This window comes from Numida meleagris, chromosome 3 (assembly GCF_002078875.1).
Source record: "Numida meleagris isolate 19003 breed g44 Domestic line chromosome 3, NumMel1.0, whole genome shotgun sequence".
In the NCBI taxonomy this organism is placed as follows: Eukaryota; Metazoa; Chordata; class Aves; order Galliformes; family Numididae; genus Numida; species Numida meleagris.
The window spans coordinates 112015839-112039409 of record NC_034411.1 but is presented as its reverse complement, the minus strand read 5'-3'; the positions used below and the strand labels follow the sequence as shown (position 1 = coordinate 112039409).

Below are 23571 nucleotides of genomic sequence, written 5' to 3'. Positions count from 1 at the left end.
AGAGAAGGAAAAAGAAAAAAGACAAAGAACACCAAGGAAAACTTCCCCAAACCCTGGAATCCTCCGCTAAGTGCTTGTGAATATCTACAGATCTAATGATCTAATTGATGTTGTTATGCTTTTTTTTCTTGCCAGTCCGTTATTGTTTTTAAATATTCACGCACCAAACTCTAAATACCGAGCGAATTTAATGATAACGAAATGAAGGCACGTTAGCAGAAAGCATAGAGCCATATTAATCTTCTCTCAGCCTCTGCCTTGTTCATATTTCAATGTATTTGCTCACAAATACTTTTCTTGCACCAGGCCATCTTTTTGGCATTTTTTATACAGCGGTGAAACAGGGAGCTTTAGGCCCCAGCAAATCTACGAGCAGTCGCTGCACTAAGCTGCAGTTCTGAGTTTTGCGTGGGCCATTACATCGTTTCCAGAAGGATTAACAAAAACTGCAGTTTTCCACCTAAATTTACAGATGGAAAAAATTAATTAATGCACCTGCGTAGAAAGAATTGATGCCTCAGAATGGGAAAGCACAGAACTAGAAGAGAGAAGAAAACAGCATTCAGAGTGGTAATTAGTTTGTAATGAAACAGAGGCAGAGAAGCTTGAATAGACAGTGTCAACTACTGTAAGGTACAAACTTTGTTTTATTAATAAGCAGAGTGTTCACTGACATAAAGACCTTTCAAATAACAAAAAGCCAGGACAACAACAATTTCAGTGAAAGCCACAGAGCTGTGCTCATCTGGAAGCATCTACTATTAGAATCCTCTTAGTTTTCCAAAACAACTGAAATGCACAATACAAAACCGCCTAGACATCATGAAAAGTGACACTCTGTGTGTGGTTGTGGCTAAAATATCCTAGTGTATTACAGGTAAGGGAAATGGGAATATCAGAATCTTGTGTACAGACCTTGTACCTCTTTGCCACTTTTACCTCTTGTCTCTTTAAGAGAAGAACGGCTGGCTCCGATCGTACCAGCAAAACCAAGGCTTACTTTCCAGGAGCAAGAATATCCCAATAGTTCACATTGTTGAGATAAAGGAGTCACAAGGCGTGAGAGGTTATGAGTTTTCCAAGTAACATCCTGCCCAGCTACTTCCAGGCCCCTCACAGGAGCCATCAGCTATCGAAGGCCCAGAGGTACACGGGGGTACAAAGGCAGCGGAGAACCCGGATTAGAAACTCCCATATTGCGAGTGAGATGGTCTGTACCAGCAACTGGAAAGGGACTGTGGTTTCAGGGGCTACAACGTTTGGATGCCAGCCATGGATGAGACTGGGATCTAGGGACCAGGACTACTTGTAAGTACCAGACTTGTAAGTACCAACTGTACCACAGTTCTGTTCCATGTTTCTACCATGCTGAAGTCCTGGGCCACTTTATCTTTCAAGCATCCAGCTCAGTCCTACAAAAGTAGCACTCACCAGATCACCTTTATGGAAGAATTTAAGATCAGATGAGTGAGGAGAAACTCTCTAGACTTAATGAAAGTGTCACAGAAAAGAAAAGGTGCTGTTAAAACAATGTCAGGGGAACAACAAGCTCCTAGGCAAATCTCAAGATCTCTTCAGCATCATGAAGCATCAGTGCTGGAATAGTAAAGAAGAAACAAGTAATTTCATTGGAATTATTCCTGGTTGACGTACGTCACCAAACTCTGCATTGTACACAACTACATGGGATAAATTCAGTGTAACTGTGCACCCTCAGACTGTCCTTGACTTTATTCCACAGTGAGTGTGAGAAAGCACATAGCGGAAGCACACGTAAGTTCCAAAGTTATAATGAAGCTTTTCATCAAAACTCAAAATAAAATCATTTTTTTAGGCACAAATTCCTATAAAAGTTTAGTTCCATTACTTGCACAAATATTTTGTGTTTTTCAGAAGACCCACCAACATTTTCCAGTGAAGGTGAATAGTATTTGCAAGATGAATAGTGCCCAGACTTTTTGTAGTGTTCTTACTGCACAGGGTGCTTCACAAATGAAGCTTCCTTCACAAGGTTCCTGAGGCACCTTACAGATGAAGGACGGAAAGAAGCAGGAATTTAAGCAAATGCATGTCAAGCATCCACTACTTTAGGATACTTCTCATGGGACACAAAAACCTTAGGCAAAGGACTGCTCTGTTCCCAGTGTAAATGTAGTGGCTTAACGTGAAGCTGGATGTGCTTGCTTTCCACAGCTCATGACACTGCAGAGATGCAGGGATGATACACTCTGCACTACAACTCCTCACTGCACAAACCAAACGTCAGCCTTCACTTCCCAAAATCCCACCCATCCTGCTCTGCCCAGCCATATGGATGATCTTGTAGGTCTTTTCCAACCTAGCTAATTCTATGATTCTATGATTCTGTGTTCCCACTTCCTCATATCAAGGCTGGCACTTGTTTGATTCCTTCAGTGAGCTAAAACTAGAGAAGAAAAGAAAAAGTCACCATCAGCTTTTGACTGCAACTTAACGAGACGCAGGTCAGAGGGAGAACCCAGTACAGCAGCCCCTGCCACGAGCAGGCACACAGCCCTTCAAATACATCTGATCTTTATGCACCAGCTATCAATTAACTGCACACAAGATCATCACACCTTTCCATCTCTGGAAGGTTCAGGCTGGATATTAGGAAAAATTTATTCACGGAAAGAGTGGGGAGGCATCGGCACAGGCTGCCCAGGGAGGTGGTGGCATCCCGGTCCCTGGAGGGGCTCAAGAACCGTGGAGCTGTGGCACTGAGGGGCACGGTGGGATGGGCTGCGGTTGGACTAGACGATCCTGCACGTCCTTAACAGCTCCACGGCTCCGGCTCCAGCTCCCCACGCTCCCCGCAGCCACGCGCAGCGCCGGTCACCGCCCGCTCCCGGGCCCCGCCCTCACCGCCAGCGCTTCCTCCCGGGCCGCCTCTCGCTGCTCGGAGCTCGGGTAAGGCGTGGTTTGCGCAGGCGCGGTGGGCGGGCTTTGCGCGGCGGGTGCGGGAGAATGTTTCGCCGGCCCCCGCGCAACTTCCGCGGTCGGCAGCGCGCGGCCTCCAGTGGCGGCAGCAGCAGCGACGAAGAGCAGGGACGGGTCTCCGCCCCGCTGCCTGGCCCCGACCCCGGCAGGGAAGCGGAGTCCGAGGAGAGCGAGGGGAACCGCGGCGCCGCCTCCTCCTCTGCGGGGGCCGGAGCCGCTGCGGAGCGGCCGCTGCCCTCGGAGGAGCCGGCGCTGGGATCCAGGGCGCTGCTGAGCTTCGGGAGCGAGGAGGAGGAGCGGGACGGTGAGCGCTTCTGCGAGCGCTTCTGCGAGCCTTTACGGGCCCGGGGCAGGGAGCGGCCTCCAGCGGGTCGGGAGGTTCCGCTGCGGTGCGGGTCCGAGGGGCTGGGAGAGACGCGCCTGTGTGTGCGTGTGTAAGTTCCTTAGAACTGAAGGAGAACAAGCAAAATAGATAAATTGGAGCGGCTGAGGAAAGCGGGGTTGCTCCGTCTCGGGAAGAGACCCAGGGGAGACCGCGTGGCTCTTTACAGGGGAGCGCGGCTCGGTGCGGGCTCGGGGTATTGGGTGGTGGCTGGGCCTGCTGATCTTAAAGACCTTTTCTAACTAGAATGACTCTGTAGTTCTGTGTGATTCAATGGCTAGTTAAGTTAATGATGGGCGAACTTAAATGTGAAAACTAGCTGTTTGATTGACTCATCTGGGCTGCTGTTTTCATAGCTAGCCACACCACGCAGGTGTGGGCGACTTATGGGAGCTGCTTTGTAAAGGACCCAGACCCAGACTGCAACAGAAAGTGGTGCATTAGAACTCCTCTGCTGCCGTAGCGAGAAGACCTAGCTGCCCAGATGTAAATTCAGAAGTGGGGATCTTGAGTGATAGGGCCACAGAATTTGGGAGACGTGATGTCGTTGAAGCTTCAAAATAAAGGCAGAGTGCGTCTATAAAGATTCTGTGCGCTTTATACTTACATGCCTATATACTGCTGTCTTTGTTAATATGTTACTCAGAATCGTTCTGTCTATCCAGGTGACGAGGAACTTTTTAAAATCAAAAAGCCATCCTTCAATGAAGTAACGTTTAGAATTCAAAGGAAGAAAAGTCCGCTGTCTGCAGAGAGAGAAGCTGATGAAAGCAAAAGTAAGTACTTCAAGTTTTTTAAAAAAAATCAGCCTTAGTTCTATGAAAACATCATAAAATAAGTAAGAGCATTGTGCAAATACGGCTGTTAGGTGTCTTCTGTCTGTTATTTGAACTCGGGGTTTTTCATACTGATGTAGGAAAAACAGGATCAGAGCTCGGAGATTCTTCTTGAGAAGAGCTGGGTATGCAGAACCTCTGCAGTAAATCAGAGGTGGTGGAACTTGTGGTAAATGTGTGCCTCAGCATCGTGTCTTCTGAGCCTTTTGGCAGCTACTTGCTGCTTCAGATTGAAGTTTAATCTGAATATGTGCATTAGAGAAAATGTGTGCTTAGTAGGGCTTTGATGGGATGTATGGTGAACTTCAAATTTAGTGTTATTAAGACATTCACTACTGAAACAGGTATTTTATTTGACTGTTATCAGTGCTTTCATTGTTCTTGTAATATTCTGAGTCCTATTGAATCATAGTAAAGTTTACTTAGGGGATGTTTGAGGCTTGCCTGCTTTACAAGTGTGTCTAGATGCTCTCTTCCCTTCTGTTTACCCTCTTGAAACCTTTGTCAGCTCATGGATATGCTGTAGTGCCACTACTAGACAGGAAGTTATTTCCTCAGTCTAATTTATTATCGTGTGGTTCAAATAAATACTTTTCTAAAAAGTTTGCCTCATTCTTAGGTGGTGTATTCTGTTCAGAAATCTGATAATCTGCAGGAGATGTAGTGACAGATAAATCGGTTTGTTTCTTTTTTTGAAGAATTCTGAGATAATCGTAGACAAGACATGCAGAAAACTTTATAAATTAAATAAGCAGTCCCTTATTGTTAGTGTGCTAAACCCAAACAAACAGCAGCTCCCCGTTCTCTCAAACATAGAATTTAAAAAGTGAAGCTGTGACCTATCAGGGTGCAGATCAGATGGCGTCTGGGAGCTCATGTATGGCTTTTGTACATGGAAATGTGGTCTGTCAGAAGAACATATTTGTTCAGCACTGACACGGGTGCTCAATTCCAGACAAGATCTGGCTTGTAAATACCTTTATTGGAAAGCATGGATGTTTGGCATGTTGAGATAAGATCAGGTGGAGGTAGATCTGTGACCAGTCTTTGTTTTGTTGTAGTCTAAATAGCTGACGGTAACCAGTTACATGGCACATCAGTTTCCAGCAGCTGAAACTGAGATAAGGAGTCTTGCTTTCTTCTCTTGAAACAGAAATAGCTCAGTTGGAGCCTGGGACTGGCAACACTAAAGGCGCTCAAGAGACGAAGGAAGAAAGTTATTCTTCACTAAGTGAAGACTACAACAGTGCAGACTCTGAAAATGAATCCAACCTGTCACAGAGGAGGAAGGATCTGTCACCAGGTCAGTTTCCTGGATATTTTTAAGCATGGTGTTTATGCTGAGTCAGGGCCGTCCTGAAAGAATAGCGACAGTTGCTTGGTGTTTTTGATTGCAGGTGCTTGTCGTAATTCTGTGTTAGTTTCAGGAAATAAATTAGGAATTATAACGACTGATATTGGAGGAAATACAAAAGCAGCAAAAAAAAATCATTTAATGATTCATAATTCACTTTGAGATTAAAAAAATTATTTTTATCTACTGTTTTATTAGTGAAGTTCGAATTGCTTTGTAAACTTGATTGGTATAGTAGTCTTGATCTTTTAAAGAGCTGGAAAAAGACAGGCTATCAATTTATTTGAAAGAAAAAGTCTGAGCTTTGTTTTCAAGTTAAGAGCTGTTTTTTAAGGATCTTTTTCAATTTCAATTGTACAACGAAAGTGAACTGTGTTGGTTATTTACACTAGGAGCGATAGTGTTGCTTTCAGTCTTTTGGTTAGATTTTGTTTCTCTTGAATGCAGGTTGTATCCCCAGTGCAGGCTGTATTGCAGCTGCTTGGAGGAAACGTCACCTAGCCAGGACCCAAGCTGATTATCTTCCCCTGGATGTTTCAAATGATCGTCAGCTTTCTCGGAGAAGAGAGAGCAGTGATTTAGAGAGTGAGGATGAGTCTGATATGAATAATCTCCGTTTTGTTCCTAAAATGAGAAGTCTTAGGCATAGGATGGCTGAACACATGGGTGAGTTTGTGCCTTTTCTCCCAAGGCTGTGTCTTTCTTTTACTGATGTCTGGAGGAATGTGAGACTTGCCCGGTAAAGAGTGCAGCGCAAGGTTTTGCTCTTGATCTTGACAAAAGACCATAAATCTTGGTCCATGAGGTTTGTGTGGGATGTTATTCTGCTCTCCATGCGCTGACATTACTACTGTTACTGAAAAGGGGTAAAAACAAACAAAAAACCACCAACCAAACCAGCCCAGCCCTTTGGAAGTAGCAAACTTACTGCACACGCAGTGTACGTGGCTTTTCTGGTGCTTCTTAACTCATCTTGCTGTTTGTAGTTTCATGTACAGAAAGCACTGGTTTGCCAGACTTGTAGACCAACTGCTTTATTATTTGGATAATGGTCGTAAGTAATGCGTAGATAAGATCTGATTCTGTAGTTGTAATAAATGCTATAGAGAAACGTTTGTGTCTGTAGTAGACTGTGCATTTTAGAACATGTAAGGATTTTGTGTATAATGTCCCCGTGTTGTAGTCTAACTGTATTCGAAGTCTCACACTGTCTGCAGCTTTGCTTTGAGACATTTGACCTTTGTTCTTCTGGTACTGCGGAATTAATCTGAGAAACTCTTCGGTGAACGAATATTGATGTGGATTCTGCAAAATCCAGTTGCCATTTCTAAATCTTCCAATTTGGAAATGGTCTTTGTGTACAGGCTTACATCTGCTGTCATTTGTTTGTAACGCTTCCTTGTGATGGCTGTGGGAGGTGTTATTGTTTTTGAAGGAGGAGGGTATTGGGTCAAGGGTGGGGAAATAGGTGAAGGGCATAATGTTGTGTGCTAATGATTGATTTAACTTCTAGTGCCTGCGAGTGATGAATCAAGTGATGACGAAGCAGAAACAAAGTGGGAAGAACAGCAAATAAAGAAAGCTGTCAAACTCTCTCAGGTGATATGTGCTTTCCTAACTATTGAAATCTGCTTTTTGCTCATAGGCAAGAGACGTGGGGTTTTTTTTTTCTTGTAAATAATTGGCAAGAATGCTTTTTCTGATGAGGTGGAAGTTTTGTTTTTGGCTATCTGTCCTGTATCAGACTAGGAAAACCTGAGTTACCAGTTCTTTATGTCAGAAGGGAAAGGTGTAGAAATTACTGCCTGCTAAATGGGAGTAGTTGGAGGATTGGGAAGATTGCTGCTGAATTTCAAATCCAGTGTAACTGGTTCTTAGGTCCTCATACTCGTTTCTGGAAAACCCTTTGTTTTTGCTGTTCAGGTGATTGCGAAAGGTTTTAGTAACAGACCTTCTTGGCCATAGAATCACAAGGCTGGGAGGGACCTACAAGACCATGTAGTCCAACCGCCCTCCTGTCACCATTCCTGCCCACTGAGCTGCTAACCCGTGTCGTAGCACCTCATCCATTCACCTCTTGGACACGGCCGGCGCGGTGACTCCACCACCTCCCTGGGCAGCCCCTTGCAGCGCCTGACCGCTCTTGGAGAGAAAAAGCTTTTCCTTATATCTAATCTAAGTCTCCCCGCTGCAACTTGTGACCGTTTCCTCAGACTCCGTGGACTTGATGACTTCAAGTGATTGTGTTTTGGCTAGATCTTACCCCACAAACTTCTGCTGTTTTAGAATGCAGAATGTCATTTAATTCATACGTTAAAATGGTTGGAGATAGGTTTTTTTATAGTTATAATAACAGTCAAGCCAAGTTGTCAGAATGAAAGTTCTATCTTTATCATCATTGCTTGGCTGTAGTTTATTTCTACTTCCTAAATTTAAAATAACAATACCAGTGAGGTCTCAGCTGTCAGTATTGAACCATTATATATTGCTGGAAGCTATTAGTGTCTTCAGACTGAGAGCTACTTGACCCTAAATTACAGATTGTGTTGTACAACTTATGTATGTATATAGTGTGTACATTGTGTACACCACAAATACACAGCTTTTTATGTATTCAGTTTTGCTTTTGTGTTGTATGGAAATTACTTAATTTGATCATTGAAACGTGCACCTTCTTATCATACGCCTTATGTATTCAAATGATATGTTTGGTTGATCTCTAAAGCTGCAGAGGAGAAACCTACATCAATTGTGTATTAAAATTCTATTAGATTTGTGTAAACTATGCATTAAAAGTGTTGCAATTCTCCTAGGAAACTTACAGGGATGCTTCCCTGTGTAAATCTCAAGCAGCTAAACCCACGTTTGATCCTTGTGTTTCCTTACCACCTGTGAGCTTGGAAACTGTAAAAAAGCGACTGACTGAAAGGTAAACACTGCTTTTAGTATGAATTTCTGGGGCGTTCGTTTCCTCACAAAGTGATGGCAGCTCTGAAGTCTTATTCTTTCTTCTGAGTATTGAAGGATTTTTGGGTTAGTTATGTATTGTGCTTGTTGTAATGTTCAGCACAGCATCACAGATTTTAGCTTGACCTGGCAGTGCTTTGTCGTAGGGGAGTATTTGGACTTCTCAAGGATTTTATCACTTGTAAAAACCTGCTGCTTTATTCTACGTGCTGGTAGTTCTTAAAGGAGTGTAGGCACAATGTTATGTTTGCCAAGGAAGGAAAACTTCACTCAGGGCAGATAGGGCTGGCAATCCTAGTCCTTTCATAGGGGTTCTTTTGTAGCCTGTTTAAACAGGGCACTGGGCAGCAGCAATGTCCTGGGTGGAGGTGGGAACTTCCAAGGGAGTGTGTGAGAAGGACGGATGGGCTCAGGCATCCGAAGCTACCGAGGTAGCCATCCCCATCACCTGTCAGTGCTAATGCAGCCAGAAGCAGCGGTTGTCATAAGTTCAGGCAAGTAGCATCATACAGCTGAAATACAGTCGCATCCTGTTAGCTTGTGAGAATCCCTATGTACGTATGCTGTTCTGTACAGAGTGCCGCTGGCTTGCTTGCCTTTGAAGCATTGCAGCTGAAGTGCACTAAATATTTCCGTGGAATTGTGTGCTTTTTTTGGCCTTGATTGCCTGAAAGAAATGAAGGAAATAAAGTGGGAGATCGTGTACAGTCAAATGTGAAAGGCTATCAAGAGTGGGAAACCTGTCTGGAAAGTAACCAGAAGGGGAGGGAGAACATGTCAGGTAGTAATAGCTGGGTAATATTAAGCCTTACAGATGTACTGAGTGTGTTAAATCCTGGAATGACTTGTGAAGGCTGTTTTTTCATTTCCATTTTTAACTTCTGGGGCAATGGAGAACATCTTAACTGAATTGTTTTGACTGAAAACTGTTCCCTCCTTCTGGGAAGCAAATCAAATTAAGGTTAGCTTCTGGGTTCTGTTAAAGTCTTTCTTAAACAGAGCAATCATATGAGATAGGTAAGGCGATTGTTACAGTTCTTCTTTTTTCTTTTTTTTTTAAATAAATGTAATCTTTTCTGGGGTATTTCACTGATACTTAATGACGGCTGTAAGCATAGGTTCTTGGGTTGTATGGTTAGTAACAAAAGTGCTCGGATGGTTTGTACTGGGTGATGAGCACAAGGTGAGTGCTTACGTGCTTCTGTCCCTGCAGCTTCAGTTAAGTGGCTGTGGAGATACTGATGTATGCTGTAGTTCTACCCACATTAACTTGAGTAGAATGTGCCTTAGTGTGACATGGCTAGACGTGCCTTACTGTGTTCTTCAGGGGCATGCTGTGGTGAGGGGTATGGTTAAATGTCTGTGCTGGTGCTTTCAGAACTAGCACTAGGGAAGTGACATTTGATTTTTCCAGGGTGTGAATCTTGTCCACACACAAAACTTCTGCAAATGCTGACATGAGTAAATCTTGCAATTCTTTTTAGCTCAAATGCAGGTGCTGCTATTGGCACAGGCAAGGATTTTGTATTTTGTTTTAATTGGAAAATGTTCAGGACTATGTTAACAGTTAACTTGTCATGGTTTTAATTGCCCGAGTTTTTTCTTTTTTAGGATAGCGTCATTGCAGGATGTGCACCGTGCCCACCAGAGGGAGTATGGAAAATATGTGGAGGACATTGAAAGTTCAAAGATAACTGTCCAGGAATTGGAGAAGTCTTCAGAGGCTGCTATGAATTATAAGTTCTACAGAGCCATGAAAACATACGTAGAGAACTTGGTAAACTGTTTCAATGAAAAGGTATGTATGTTTTCCTCCCCTCCCTTGCCACCCGTTTCTTTAAGATGGTAAAGGTGCATTCTGTCGATGAAAAATGAGATTTCTTGTTTGGAAACAATTACGAGAGATGACCAATTATAAATCAACTCTATCAGAAACTGGAATGTAAGAGGAAACAAAAGGAGAAACAGGCCACCCCTCACCGTAACCTAAAATGATTATTAAGTTAGTGTATTTAGACTGACTTGAGCTGCGGGCTCACAGAGATTGTGATGGATAAAAACAAAATGTTACTGGAAGAAGTTTGCTTCAAGTGTAGTAACTAGAGTGTGCTAGAGCTGTATGAGAGGTGGGACTTAGATTCAATTTTGAGATCTGAAAATGTAACCCGTGACTAGTAATAAGGATTTTACATTAGGTTTGAGTTGGTATTTAGCTGAATTGTGTGAGGATTTGTCTACGTACATTATCTGCTGTATTTCTTTCCTGAACTGTAAACCTTATGTATTTAAAAAAAAAAAAAAATGATGGAAGGTTGGAAGGTGCTGCCCTAAGTTCAGCCTCGGTGAAAGTGCTGTCAGATCTAATTAATGTCAGTTGCATTGCAGCCCATGAGTCTCTTTTATGTAACTCCAACGAGTACTAGTGTTAGTTGTTATGCCTCCTTTGATGGCTAGGTGTTCAAAGGCAGACAGAAAGCAAACTAATAACACCAGTAGTGTCCTGTTGAACACTTTTGGATAGGGTCTTAGGTAGTCCTGTATTAGGCAGTTGGCATTTAGTTTGTGGTTTTCAGTCTTAAACAGCCTGGAGAACTCCAATGAGCAGGCTCTTGCTTTTCAATCTTTGTTCTAAGTTTCCTTGTTCTAATTTCACCATTGTGCTTGAAAGCCTGTGGAAACTTTCATTTATTTTCTTCAAAGCTGATTACTGTTTACCATATTTCAGCTGAAATACATAAATGAGCTGGAATTTGCTGTGCATGCTCTTCTTCAGCAACGAGCCACGTCAGTAATGAAACGAAGGCAAGATGAGCTCAAAATGGAATCTGCTTATATGCAGCATCTGGCAAGTTAGTATGAAGTTACAAGTTCCTTTCTTATTGAAATGCTCATTCTGTAAGTAGGAACACAGTTAATTTTTGGATTATATTTTGTTTTTAATCTTTGCTCCCTTTGTGTTGTCGGTAGATATATTGTGCTATATACCTTAGTTGAAATCCTTACCGAAGTAAGACCCGCTGGATCACTTTGGTGGTAGTGAATAGAGCATGAGGTGCTCCGTAAGTTCTGCATTATTGATCTCAGTGCTTGTCAGCCAGTACTTGAGAAGAAAAATTGAGTCTGTTTTTTAGTAGATCTTAAGCTGGTACAGGATTCTGTTGTTTGTGAATACATGAAAAAGGAGCGCGTTTACTTGGCGACATCACTTAAAAGTGTGTGCCTGAAATGTAGATTTCAAACTGGGCAGGGAAGGGAAGGACATGAAGAACTAAGCCTTTTTATGTAGAGATTTTATTCCAAACAGAATCTGTCTTCTAGTCACTGTAGGAAAAATTAGTACCATTTTCTCTCATCTTGTGTTTTCTTTCCACGCTGGTGCATCAGTTGTGTGCAAAGAGACTCTTCATCTGTTGCTGTTTAAGGAAACAAAATCCAGGTTAAACCTGTTTAGGAAAGCAAAGCACGGTATGCTTTGAGCTGCTGTGAACAGACGGAGACAAGATGCACCAATTTTTTGTAACTACCACTCCTGGGTTCAGGTTTCTGTCTACCCAGGAGGAAATAGTGCTTAGAGACAGCTAGCAGCACGTGGAGCTTTGTAACATGGTGTCCTAGGCTGGCAGCAGGTGGTAAGAGGAAAAGAGTACTTGTGTTAGTAGCAGCCATTTAAAGACTACTTTATTTTCAGCTAATTAGAAATGAACCTGTTCTTGAACGTTTAAGAGAGCTTTTAATTGTTGTGTTCCTAGTTTTATTTAATGGAAGTGCTGTTTTTTCTTATACTGAAGTGCGTCAGTCGAGGGACAGCTGCTTTTGTATCTTGTGTGCGCTTGAGCCAGCTGACACCGATACAAATGAATTACCCAAGTAGAAAATGCTTCTGGTTTCTACTTCTCTGTTGAACTGAGGAATCAGTAGGGGTAATTTGGGACACGTATGGAGACACAAATAACAGGAGACAGTGGGGAGCTGACTATTGAAACCTAAATGCAATGATGTGTGAATTGTGGAAGTTGGAACTAAGCCCCAGTAGCTACTCGGTTCATTGCGTGCTTTCGTGTTTAGCGTGCAGGCTCAGTCCTTACCCTTGCCTTTCACATTGCTAGGAACAGGTTGTGGTAGGCACTGTCTTCCATCCCCATCCAGGATGGGGCAGCCTTGGCTGGTATTTCATCACTGGTTACAAGGTGTGAAGCAAACAGAGGTGATGCAGAGCCTCTATTTGGGATACAGGCGCTATAGAACAGGATGACAAAAAGGAATGGACTCACCCCTTCTGATAACTGGCAGCAGCTTGAAAAGAGTGAGCTCAGGGAGGGAACCCTCTCCGGTTCTAACTCATGTGAAGGTTTGGGGGGGGGGGGGAGGGGGTGCAAACCACACGGACTCTGAGTGTGTACCCGCTCTGGGAAGTGCAGCTGGAAGCATCTCTGAGAGGGGGAGGGTGGACACGGCTCCCCTGCTCTGGGCACTCAGGTGCTCACCTGCTGGCTCAGGCTGTGACCTGGCAATTCCGCTGCACAGGGGAACACCCACATCTGTCCTACAGTTCACTTACAACGTTGACTGTGCTTTATGCTAGACGCTGTTGGAATTTTTCATCAGGAGGTTTTATATACCTTTATTTGCTTCTGTTCTTCATTTGGAAACTGAATCAGTGTTCTGCATTCAGTGAACAAAAGAACATTTAAATCATACCACTTTGTCTTGTTCCTGTCTTCTGGTAGCTGGGAATGACAAACCAACTGATGATGGATTGGAAAGTGATGAAAAGATGAAACTTCTGAAAACCTGTGAGCATCGAAGGTATCTGTTATGTGTAATTCCATCTTTCTGTAATAAATGTGTGTCGGTTTCCTGTCACTTATGCAGGGATGAATGTAAATCTGCAGGATTACTAAATGAGATTATACGTACACACACAAATGTATTTCCTTTCCAAAGCTCGAGGTATTTGGGAACCATCTATTTGTTAATGTGGTTCTCCTCATGCTGATTGGAATCTGAATGTTGATAGGTATTCTTAGAATCACAGAATTGTAGAACGGCCTGAGTTGAAAAGGAGCTCAAAGATCATTGAGTTTCAACCCGTCTAATTCTGAATTTAAAGTAAGTCGAATTGAAACTGCTTACAAAGCTGAGAGTAGATTTTTCCCTGCTGTTGGAATAAATAATATTGTTGTTATGTATAGAAATACATTTATTTTTTTTTTTAACTATTGCATAGACAGCAAAAATAGGCAGGTGGTATGGTTGCTGCTGGGGTGGCCGTGGGTGGAGCAGAAGAACATCTAGCCTGTCTCTGTTACCTGTTACTGGGAGCTCTGAAACTGTTCCAGCTGCGTTGGTGCTTTGACTCATAGCTGTGCTTTGACGCAGTTAAGGACTCAGGAGTTTTAATGGTTGAAAAATGACATAGTAGAACTTTGCTTAAAGCCAACCCTTAACCTTTATTGCTAAGTGATGTAAATAACTGCCTGCAGGATCTCTGCTATGCAAATAATACGTATAAATATAACTTTCTTGTGACAGAGGCAAACTGTTGATTTTGCAAGCCGTTGTGGTATGTGGTGCTGTGACAGTAACATTTCTGTGCTGAGCTGAGACTTGGGTGCAGTCACAGTTCTTACAGGAGTTGCTGCATAAGCTGTCTAGAACTGAGGTGATTGGCTGCTGAGTGGTTTCTTACAGACTACGTCTGTCAGGGAGAGTATCCAGTACCATGCTAGATGCTTGGTGTTTCAGGTGGGGAGAGTTACTAGTCATTAGTAGGGATGAGGTGAGGTGAAGGCTGTTAGAGGCACTTCTCATCTGCTTTGGCAGCTCGCAAAGTACCTTATTGGTCCGGCCTGTGTCCTTAGGGTTGGGTAATTACTTCTGCTTCCTGATTGCATTTCCTTGGGCTATTGCTCTCACCACGTGTTTTTAGTATATCATTGAGCTTCCTTCTGCGTGTGTACCTGGGGAGCGATAACTCACCTGAGCTCATCTCAAAATGCAGGACTTGCAGACGCCAGCTGAGAGAGCGCTCCCAGAAAGCTGCTCACCACGAAGGCATGTCGAGTGACGACGAGCTGGCTGTGACAGAGCTGACTGAGTTCCAGAAGAGCAAAGGTCGGTCAGTATAGGAGAACAGAATTCCTCTGACGTTTATAAGGATTTTCAAAGGATAGTGAAGAAATACTCCCTTTGAATTTGTGTATCATTTATTTTCTACAGCACAGAGTTAATGCATTTAAACAATTCTGACCAATGACTTAGGAAGAATAGATGTGATTGTAGGCTTCTCTAACATAATCAGTTTGTTTTCTGAAGTTGGAACGTATTTTAAATGGAGGTTTTAACTGCCTGGCGTGGGCAGGTCACGAGGAGCTGGGAGAGGCACGGTGCGTAATCTCTGAATTACAGTAGAAGGATTTTGGGGTCTGAGATTCTAAGAGACATACGAAACGTAATGGATGTTTAAATCCGTGCAGTTGTTCAAAATTGCAGAAGTCTTTTTGTGGTCTTCTGTATTTTTTTCTGAAAAATGCTTTTCCAGAGTGCTGGTTTTAAAACCCGTTTCAGTGTAAGAGGTGTGAAAGATAGGACAAATGTTGTTGTCATAAAGATATTTCTTATGTTCTGTAGATGCATAAACTGTTCAGCTTACGCCTCAGTAAATTCTGTGATTATTTCTTTTTATTCCCATTGAATATTATCCGTAGATAACATTTTAGAAGAGAGTAGGAAAATCTTTGAAGATGTCCATGCAGATTTTTGTGACATCAGAAAAATCCTGTTGAAATTCCAGGAGTGGAAAGAGAAGTTTCCTGACTCTTACTGTGATGCCTACATCAGTTTTTGCCTGCCTAAGCTTTTAAATCCATTGGTCAGAGTTGAGTTAATGAATTGGAGTCCTCTTGAGGTAGGTGTATCATCAGACTTTATTTTTGTGAAAAATTTTGTGTGTGTGTTCATGTATTACTATATCCCCTAGGCTTCTGGGTAGGCAGTACTCAGTCAAGTCTGCCATGTTTCTGATCTGCGCTGTCTTTGCAAACTTGTCCTTTCTGTTGTACTCTTCTTTTTGACTGACGAGATCCGTGGGTATTTCTGGCAGCTCAAGTATGACAGGACTGAGGCACGCTGGGCAGGGAATGCTGGTGTATGGGAGCTTTGCCATGGGTAACAGGGGCATTCCCGAGCTTGAGATGCGTGTTTTTACTAGAAGGAGGGCATCTTTTCCTCTTGTCAGGTTGCTTGTATATGAATCACTTGCATCTGGATTAATATGGAGTTGTTTGCTGATGTTTAAACAACCCTGCCCTCTGAAATCTAGCTTTTAATTCAGTTTTAACTTGCTGCTTTGGTCCATTCGGTGATTAGAATCCATGTAAAATTGGTAAATGAGAATCTTTGTGGTATCACTGGATGGATTTTTGCATGGGGCTTTTCCTCTCAATCCTGACTGGCTGAGCAACTAATAGGAATGGTCTTTCAGCAGAATTCTGCAGACTTGGAAGAGATGCCCTGGTTCAAGGCTGTGGAAGAATTCAGCGGTGCCAGAAAGTCACCTGAATCAAAAAGAGATGATGATCCTGATGGGGAAGTTTTGCCTAGAGTGATTGAAAAAACTATTCTGCCAAAAATTACAGGTATATTAAGGCTGTCTTGAGAATGTTCACTGCAGCTAGGTAGTCAAACCTTAAATAAGTGGTAAATGTAAAATTCTGTTAAGAGTTACAAGTACTTGTTAAGGTTACTGTAAATGAAGGCTTTAGCTTTTTGAACCTTTACTTCCTTGAAACTAGAGCAGCTAGCCACTTGGATATCGTGAATGGAATAAATTCCTGTTTTTCAGTATTTGTAAAGAACGTGTGGGATCCTTTATCGACTGCACAGACTGAGAACCTTGTACGGCTTTGCAATAATGTATTTGAGAAACAAGTCCTGTCCAAAAGTGAATGCAGTCGAGCAAAACAGGTAAGGGCTGTGGTGGTAAGTCTCGATAAGGTAAGGAAGGAAAGTCTCGATCCGCTGCGTGCGCTTCCTGGGCGTGCTTCTGTGTGCACTTAGGGTGGTCTCCTGACGTTGTTCAGCTCTGATTACTTTGTTTTGTCACTGTATAGTCAGAACATGTAACGGTTAAAGTTTCAGTATTCTGATGCTGTTCTGAGGGTTGTGAGGCACGGGGTGCTCCTGACACGGGTGTCAGTCTCTGTTCCTGGAGGAATGGTGCCTGTCCCTGTCCAAAATCAGTTTGTAGATTTAATGTCTTGCTTCATCACGAGAAAAATTGTCAGAAATTTTAGACTTGGATTTAAGTATCTTTCAAAATTTGATATTTAAATGCTAGTAGTATTCCAGTGGTCAGCTTGGTTTGTTTTTAGTCCTGACATAGATACAGACTAGAAAAACAAGGAAATGCTTCTTTATATTCATCTTCACAGCAGAAATGGGAAAAAAAAAATACGAGTTAATTGGTTGGGAAAAAGATTGCTTCACTAATCCTAGTGATCGTCTGGTAATTACCTTATATAAATATTCACTGCAGCATACCCTTTCTTAGCCCAGCTCTGGTTTTATTCCCATGTAAATCCGAAGGTTTATCTAGCATAAGGAAGGTGCAACCAGGTTGATGTTTAGGCCCTTAATATGAAAAGAAATAATAAACGTTTATGCAGTTGCCACTCTTGACTTCAAGTGGACAACTTCAGGTAAGATTCTGTTTGTGTAGTTGCCATGGAGTTTTGTTGTGGTTTTTTAGTAGAACTTCATATCTGGAAAATGTATTAGTCTTTAAAGAAAATCCTCTTAGATAACCCTGCAGATGGTTAAAGCTGAGACTCGCTCACAGCTCTTTAAGGTAGTCATGATCTCTGTGTGTATTATATGCAGTGGCACTTGCATTCAGCTGAATTAGCATATTTCATTTCCACATTAACAAAATAACTACCTGAAATTGTTGTAAATGGAAGGTGAGATCTTTTTCTCATGAGGATGTGTTAATTTTTTTAAACAGGATTTGATTAACATGGTTGTCCTAAGGATGAAGAGGTCTGTGGAGGAAGATGTCTTTATCCCTCTGTATCCTAAAAGGTAAGCTGACTCTGGGAATATTTTTTTACGTTTTAAAATTTTTATTCTTATTTTTTTAGTTCTATTTTTCTGTACCTTCTCCTCACAAGTGTAGGTGAAATACTGTAGGTATCCATGAACAAATGGAACAAATGTGCCTTCTGTTGTCTCATTAAAGGAATCGTTACCTTAATGTTTGTGATCTCCTTCTGACAAGAGTAACTCCACAGTCAACTTCACGCTTTTTTGCTCCTGTAACTAAAAGTTTTAGTAACTGGAAAGCTTTTAGTTTTTGAGGTCCAGTCCTGAGTCTGGCTTTGTGATATTAACTTACAGTATCTGAGGGCTTGTGTTGTTTTTGGTGGTCTCTTCCCCCTTCTACGCTTGATTCCTCCTTTCGTTCCTCAGATAGTTTATACTGCTGATGCTAATTGCTGGACTGTCTTAGAGAGGCAGTAACTAATGAGAGTCTGGTAGATGTGGGATACAGCTAGGAGAGAAGCATTGCTAAACCTGGTGCAGCATGTTTGTCTGGTTACAAGCAGGGCTGTTTTGATCAGAATCCATTAAACAGACTCGAGCGTTTCCAATTGCTAATTTCATTGGGTATTGTAACGAGTTCAAATTAGCATCTGTTTCCCTAGACCTTTATTCTGGTTGTCATCACTGAAAGAATTCCATAATTGTAATTCATCAGTGTTTAAGAGATGAATTGTCTGCTTATCTTATTTTTTTACCTCATCTTGTTGGTATGGCCAGCGCTGTGGAAGACAAATCATCGCCACGTTCAAAATTCCGAGACAGGCGGTTTTGGTCAGCTGTTAAGGTAAAGAAAAACTACTCATCTTCTCTCTGAAAATCCATTTGGTTAAAAGTAGCTCGTAGTCTTTGAGGGGACGCATCTCAAGTGAGAGTTTCATATATTTTAGTAGGAAGATCAGCTGTTTTTGTCAGTGAGCTATTTACGCTTACCTGACTGGTACACGTTAAAGAGACTTCAATTTCATCATCTGTTCCTGCTGACCTTCCTCAGATCTGTCACTGACACTGCATTAATGGGTCTCTTTCCTCACTATGTGCATATGATGTGCGTGTTGCTCTCCTTGTAGAGTACAATCCCTGCGTGTTCGTGTAAGTGTATTAGTATAGCTTTATTTCTAAAGTGCTGAGTTAGGAATTTCTGAATGCCTGTGATTCAATTCCCTCTTAGATCTGTTTCCTTTATGAGTATATTTGGATTTGTACTAAACATGAGATTTAGATGCATGAAAACACATTCAAATCCCAGTTCCCCTGCTATCGATGACAACAAGGGAGAGGCTGTAAGCCATGATAACAGCCCTGCATAGGCTTCCTGCTGCCACGGTGCAGATTCCTGCGGAGAAGTCAGGGAATCTGGGGTTGTTGAGGACTTGCCATATTCACTCCTGCGATGAGCTGTTGTGGAAGGATTTGTCTTGGACAGATGCAGAGAAGGCAAGAGGGAGCTTGAGACTTGAGGATTCAGATACCCAGCAGAGACTAAGCAGACTTAAGATTCTGGTCCCACCTTCTAAGATTGTGTATTACCTGATCTAAATGTGCTGCCAAATGAATGCATGTTTCTAAAAGCGAGACCGGTGGTCTGTCACTGCAGACTGAAGTTTTCTCCTTTTAGCTTGTTTTCCATCTTCACTGTCAGTGTTCTCTTTAGCAGTGGCGATGTGCAGAACAGTTTGAAGTGTTCTTGCATTAGGTATCTGTTGACAGTTTGCCTCTTTTTTTTTTTTTCTGGGGTGAAGGTCTGAATTCATTTGCCCCAGAGTAAGCAGCACTGCAAGTCATGTGTGTTCAACTCTTGGGATCTATTCAACAGCTTATTAGTGTAACTTATCTGGGTTTCAGACTGCCATCGTGCAGCCCCTGTCTGCGCTCTTTCAAAGCAGGTAGTCATCCTCAGACTGTGTATTGGAATGGCCTCTAAACCATGCTCAGAAATTGCGTGGGAGGATACTAATAAAAGGCTGGGTGAGAGGTGAGACAGGAACTATTCTAACGTGAGAGTACAGCTGAGGATACTGATGCTTGTGCCATCATATAGTCCAACCTGCCTACTAGCTCCTGGAGTCACATGGATGTATCCTCAAATGCTCTACAGAAACATGCAGCAGTCGTGGGCTTTGTGACTGCTTTGTGACTCGTGGCTGCTAAGGTCACGTCCTGTGTCTGTGTGGGTAAAATACCTGGAGGTCAGCACTTACCTTGAAATCAGCCATTCTGTGTTCAGGGGGAAAGCAGTGATGTTCTTACACTGGACTTAAATATTTTTAAACAGTCATTTTTATAGAGATACAGGTAGCTGAAGACAGCTCTTGCTAACTAATAATACTGAGATAAAAAAGAATCTTTTTGCTGCTATGGACCAAGGCTACCAGCCTCACCTATGTTACGAGGTTGGTGGCACATCGTCTTATGTAGCATATGCAGCAAGGTTCTCTTTTTTCAGTTCTGTCACAGATTCTCTCAAAGGTTCTCTTAGAGTTGGATCTCACTTGCAGTTGGTCCCTGTTTCTTGCAGGGCTCCACGTCTTTGTGCACACATACAGCTTCAGATTTGACCCCCAGCTCTTCTCTGAAAAAATAAACCATACTTGTCTCCTGTTCTTTGGTGTTAGCAAGTAGTTAACCAATTAGATTGGTAACATGCTCTTTCTTTCCTTGGGAGGTCGTGTGTGTGTATTAGGGTACAGTTCATAGGCACATGTAAAATTAATTATTCTACTTCGTAATATTATTTCCAATATGTAGCTTATTAATTGGTGGCTAGTTGGCTGTAAGCTTGGAGAGAATAAATCCTGTTTTCTGAGTACAGAAATTGGATGGACATAATATCTTTTAAGTTTAAAAAGAAAAAAGAAATTCTGGGTTTTACCATACCTCCAGCCACCAAGTATTGCATGTTCTGTTTCTTCATTACTGCAGCTGTTGTCCAATGTTCTCCTTTGGGATGGGATTGTACAAGAAGATACGCTCCGTGATCTGGGACTGAGCAAGCTGCTGAATCGTTACCTTCTTCTGAACCTCCTGAACACACCAGCAGGGCCGGATAATGTGGAGAAGTGTAAAGAGGTAAAAGGTCTTATTTTCACGGGGACAGATGTACTCTGCAGATGAAGTATAATTATTGAACATTTGAAGTTTTTTTATGACCTTGGTGTATAAAAGCATTTTAAAGCAACCATTGGTTCATAGGCTTTTAGGAACAACTGCTTATAGTGACGATCCTGTTTTCTGAAGAATAAACACTACTAATAGTAACTGAGCTGGCCAGGAGCGGTCTCTGTTAGAAGTGGTGTGACTTAGTTTTATTGAGAGCTTTTTTTTTTTAACTCTCAAAATATTCTCTGTGTGAACAGGTGGTTGCATGCTTCCCAGAAAGGTGGTTCCAGAATCTTGGAAGTGGGTCAACTCTCCCTGAGTTACTGAACTTCTGCCAGCATTTGCTGCAGTGCGCACGTACGCTTCACAGGAATAACCACAGGTAATAAATGGCATGTTCCTCGGGATACAGCGCTTCCTCCTATGCTTTATGTTCATATTTCTTTTAGGGACATGCTTCAGTGGGCATGGTGGTGATGGGTTGACAGTTGGATTAGATGATCTTTATGGTCTTTCCCAACCTTAAGGATTGTATGATTCTTAAACTCCTCAAATCTCATACATTTAACTCTTTCAGTGATGTACTTCTGACACCTACATACAACAAAAGATGCAGTCCATCAAGTAAAATGGATTGCTTTTGCAGTACTAGTTCAGGCTAGTTGGAGGCTCTAGATGTTGGGTGCAGTTACTGATCAGTGTAGCTAAGGACACCTGATGACAAACAGTCAGGTCGAGATCCCTGCCTCTCTTTGAAGTACATTTCAGCTTTATTGATTTTGAAGTCAGGTCTAAATGTGTTGCTGTATCAACTTTTTTTTATAGTGATGAAACGGAAGAGGTTATTCTCCTGTTGGTAAAAGTCAAGGCCCTGCGTATTGCTGAAGAGTTCATTGAAGAGTACAAACTGGAACATCTTAAATCCGTGATCAGGAAGTAGGGATTTTATAGAAGCAGCATGTCTGTTACTGAAACGAGCCTGATGCTCACTCGAAGAAAGTGGTCATGTTTAATAGTGCACCCTGCCTACGCTCGTTTTACTGTTAAATATTTTGTGTTTTTTTTTTTTTCAAATGTCTTCTGCCATCTACTCCTAGGTAAAGGAGTCCTCTTAGAAATCACAATTGTCAATGTAAAGTGGAGATGTTCTGAAATATCTGGCAAAGCCTTACTGCTTCCTTCTTTTGGGAAGGATAACTGGAATAAGGGAGTGCCTGTAATGTTACCACTGCTAGGGAGCGGACAACCTCACAAGCTGTTTTCAGTACCGCACCGAATCACTCTGACTCCAGAGTCACTGAACTCTTATTGTCCACTGACTGTGATTTAGGTAGAGTTCTCTTCATTGAGTTCTTTTTCACTTAGAAAGCTTGTTGTAGCTTTTTGATCCTGACACAGAAGCGGGCAGTCTGTGTGCGGGGAGGAGTTTGACCGATGAGCATCTACTGATGGTAAATGGGTGCTCAGGAAGGTAAGACATGGCACAGGACAATGTCTTTACTACATTTGTTCTTCCCCACAGTAGCATTTGTAGTGGAGCTTTGTACTTGAGATATAGACTGGACTTTGTGCACAGACCTGGAGTTGTCACACACCTTGATTTATCAGACAAGCAGAAGAACTTCAGTTACCTTCTAGTAATTGACTTTCTAAGAAAGTCTTACTTTTGCTTCCCAGTAAGACACGTTAAACCTTATTTCATTGTACCCATGTTAGATTTCTGATGTTGTATAACTCTGCATATTTGCAGCAAATATTACTGCTGCAGAATAAAAAGGATGTTTTACTGTACAAACAGTAGTGCATCACAAATTCTGGTAAGTTTACTAGTGCTTGTTTCCCTAAAATGTTCTGGGTCTAGCATTTAACTCTTCTAGGCTTATTCCCTGTGATTTTTATATTTTTTGTTACAGAATATATATTTTTGTAAACTATTTTAATTGTAAATAGCATTGATCAGTGTGACAGACAAAAAATGACTTAAAATAAAAGCAATTGTAAAAAATATTTTTGTGTTAACGAGACTCTTAACGCTTTCAAGTCTTGGATGTGTGACAAGAATGTTATGTGAAGTATGGAAAAAAACTTGAGCACCGCTGGCACTTCATTACCTTCAGGAATTAGGAGTTCTGTTGCAAATAATGTCAACTTCTATTTTTTGAGTGCAAGAAAAATATAACTGATCAGTAATCAGCTGAAGCATGCGATCTCACTGCTTGCTTATGTCTCCTCTTCTGCTTCCTTATTCGTGCTGAAAGTTGCTCCTGAAGAAATTAGCCTTGTGCTGCTATGAAACTGGAATGGATTCTATCCTGATCTGCCTCTGCAGATGCTTCCTCCCGTGGCTGCAGTCATTACTTGCCATGACTTGTAAGCAGGGGAAGGCAGATTGTACTTGAGCTCAGAACCCCTGTCCCAGCTGAGTGAATATCTTGAGAATCCGCTGTGCCCCCTGACAGTGAACCTTACCCCACTCACACAGTCTGATGTAAATAACAGCTCATCTGGCTTCAGTCTTCCAAGCTGCTTTCAGTGTTTGCATTGCTGCTTTGGTGTCGGATTACTATTAGTGCTTCATCAGAAGTGATGTCAGAAGTGTCTTTACAGGACAACTAAGCAGCACTTACTCTCAGACTGTATAGCTGGGCTTCTGTACGTCTACATCCCAGCAGTAGCCCCTTTTTGAACCTATTGCTTTACGGATTTTCACAATTGGCTGCTATCTTTCTGGAGAAGACAGAAGTAACAACTATTTGGATGTGACGACACAATAATTGCAAAGCCCTGCTCTGAGCGATAATTTGAAAGAGAAGGCTGAAGCAGGGCTGAACATCCTGTAACACTGCTCAGGAAACGGAATGCTTGTTTTCAAGAAC

At 42.2% G+C, this 23571-nt stretch overlaps 1 protein-coding gene across 3 annotated transcripts; it reads left to right on the top strand.

Moving 5' to 3' along the window:
- Positions 1964-22702, top strand: GCFC2 (GC-rich sequence DNA-binding factor 2). 3 transcript variants are annotated; one of them, XM_021391078.1, is made up of 18 exons: positions 1964-3262; positions 4006-4116; positions 5330-5479; positions 5978-6196; positions 7044-7129; positions 8344-8459; positions 10109-10295; positions 11223-11346; positions 13225-13303; positions 14499-14611; positions 15205-15404; positions 15981-16134; positions 16341-16462; positions 17502-17578; positions 18317-18383; positions 20519-20665; positions 20953-21077; positions 21521-22702. In XM_021391078.1, exons 1-18 carry the CDS (start codon positions 2986-2988, stop codon positions 21633-21635), a joined length of 2469 nt encoding a protein of 822 aa, XP_021246753.1. In that variant the 5' UTR covers positions 1964-2985; the 3' UTR covers positions 21636-22702. The 3 variants fall into 3 exon arrangements, with proteins under 3 accessions (XP_021246753.1, XP_021246754.1, XP_021246755.1); XM_021391079.1 differs by having other exon boundaries at positions 2903-3262; positions 15984-16134; XM_021391080.1 differs by having other exon boundaries at positions 3128-3262; positions 4006-4120; positions 21521-21635.

Excerpts from the sequence above, each read along its gene's own strand:
- GCFC2 (XM_021391078.1), top strand. The coding sequence starts at position 2,986 with ATGTTTCGCCGGCCCCCGCGCAACTTCCGCGGTCGGCAGCGCGCGGCC. Across the intron at positions 3,263-4,005 it reads CGAGGAGGAGGAGCGGGACG|GTGACGAGGAACTTTTTAAA; the intron begins GTGAGCGCTTCT and ends CTGTCTATCCAG. Across the intron at positions 18,384-20,518 it reads GGTTTTGGTCAGCTGTTAAG|CTGTTGTCCAATGTTCTCCT; the intron begins GTAAAGAAAAAC and ends TCATTACTGCAG.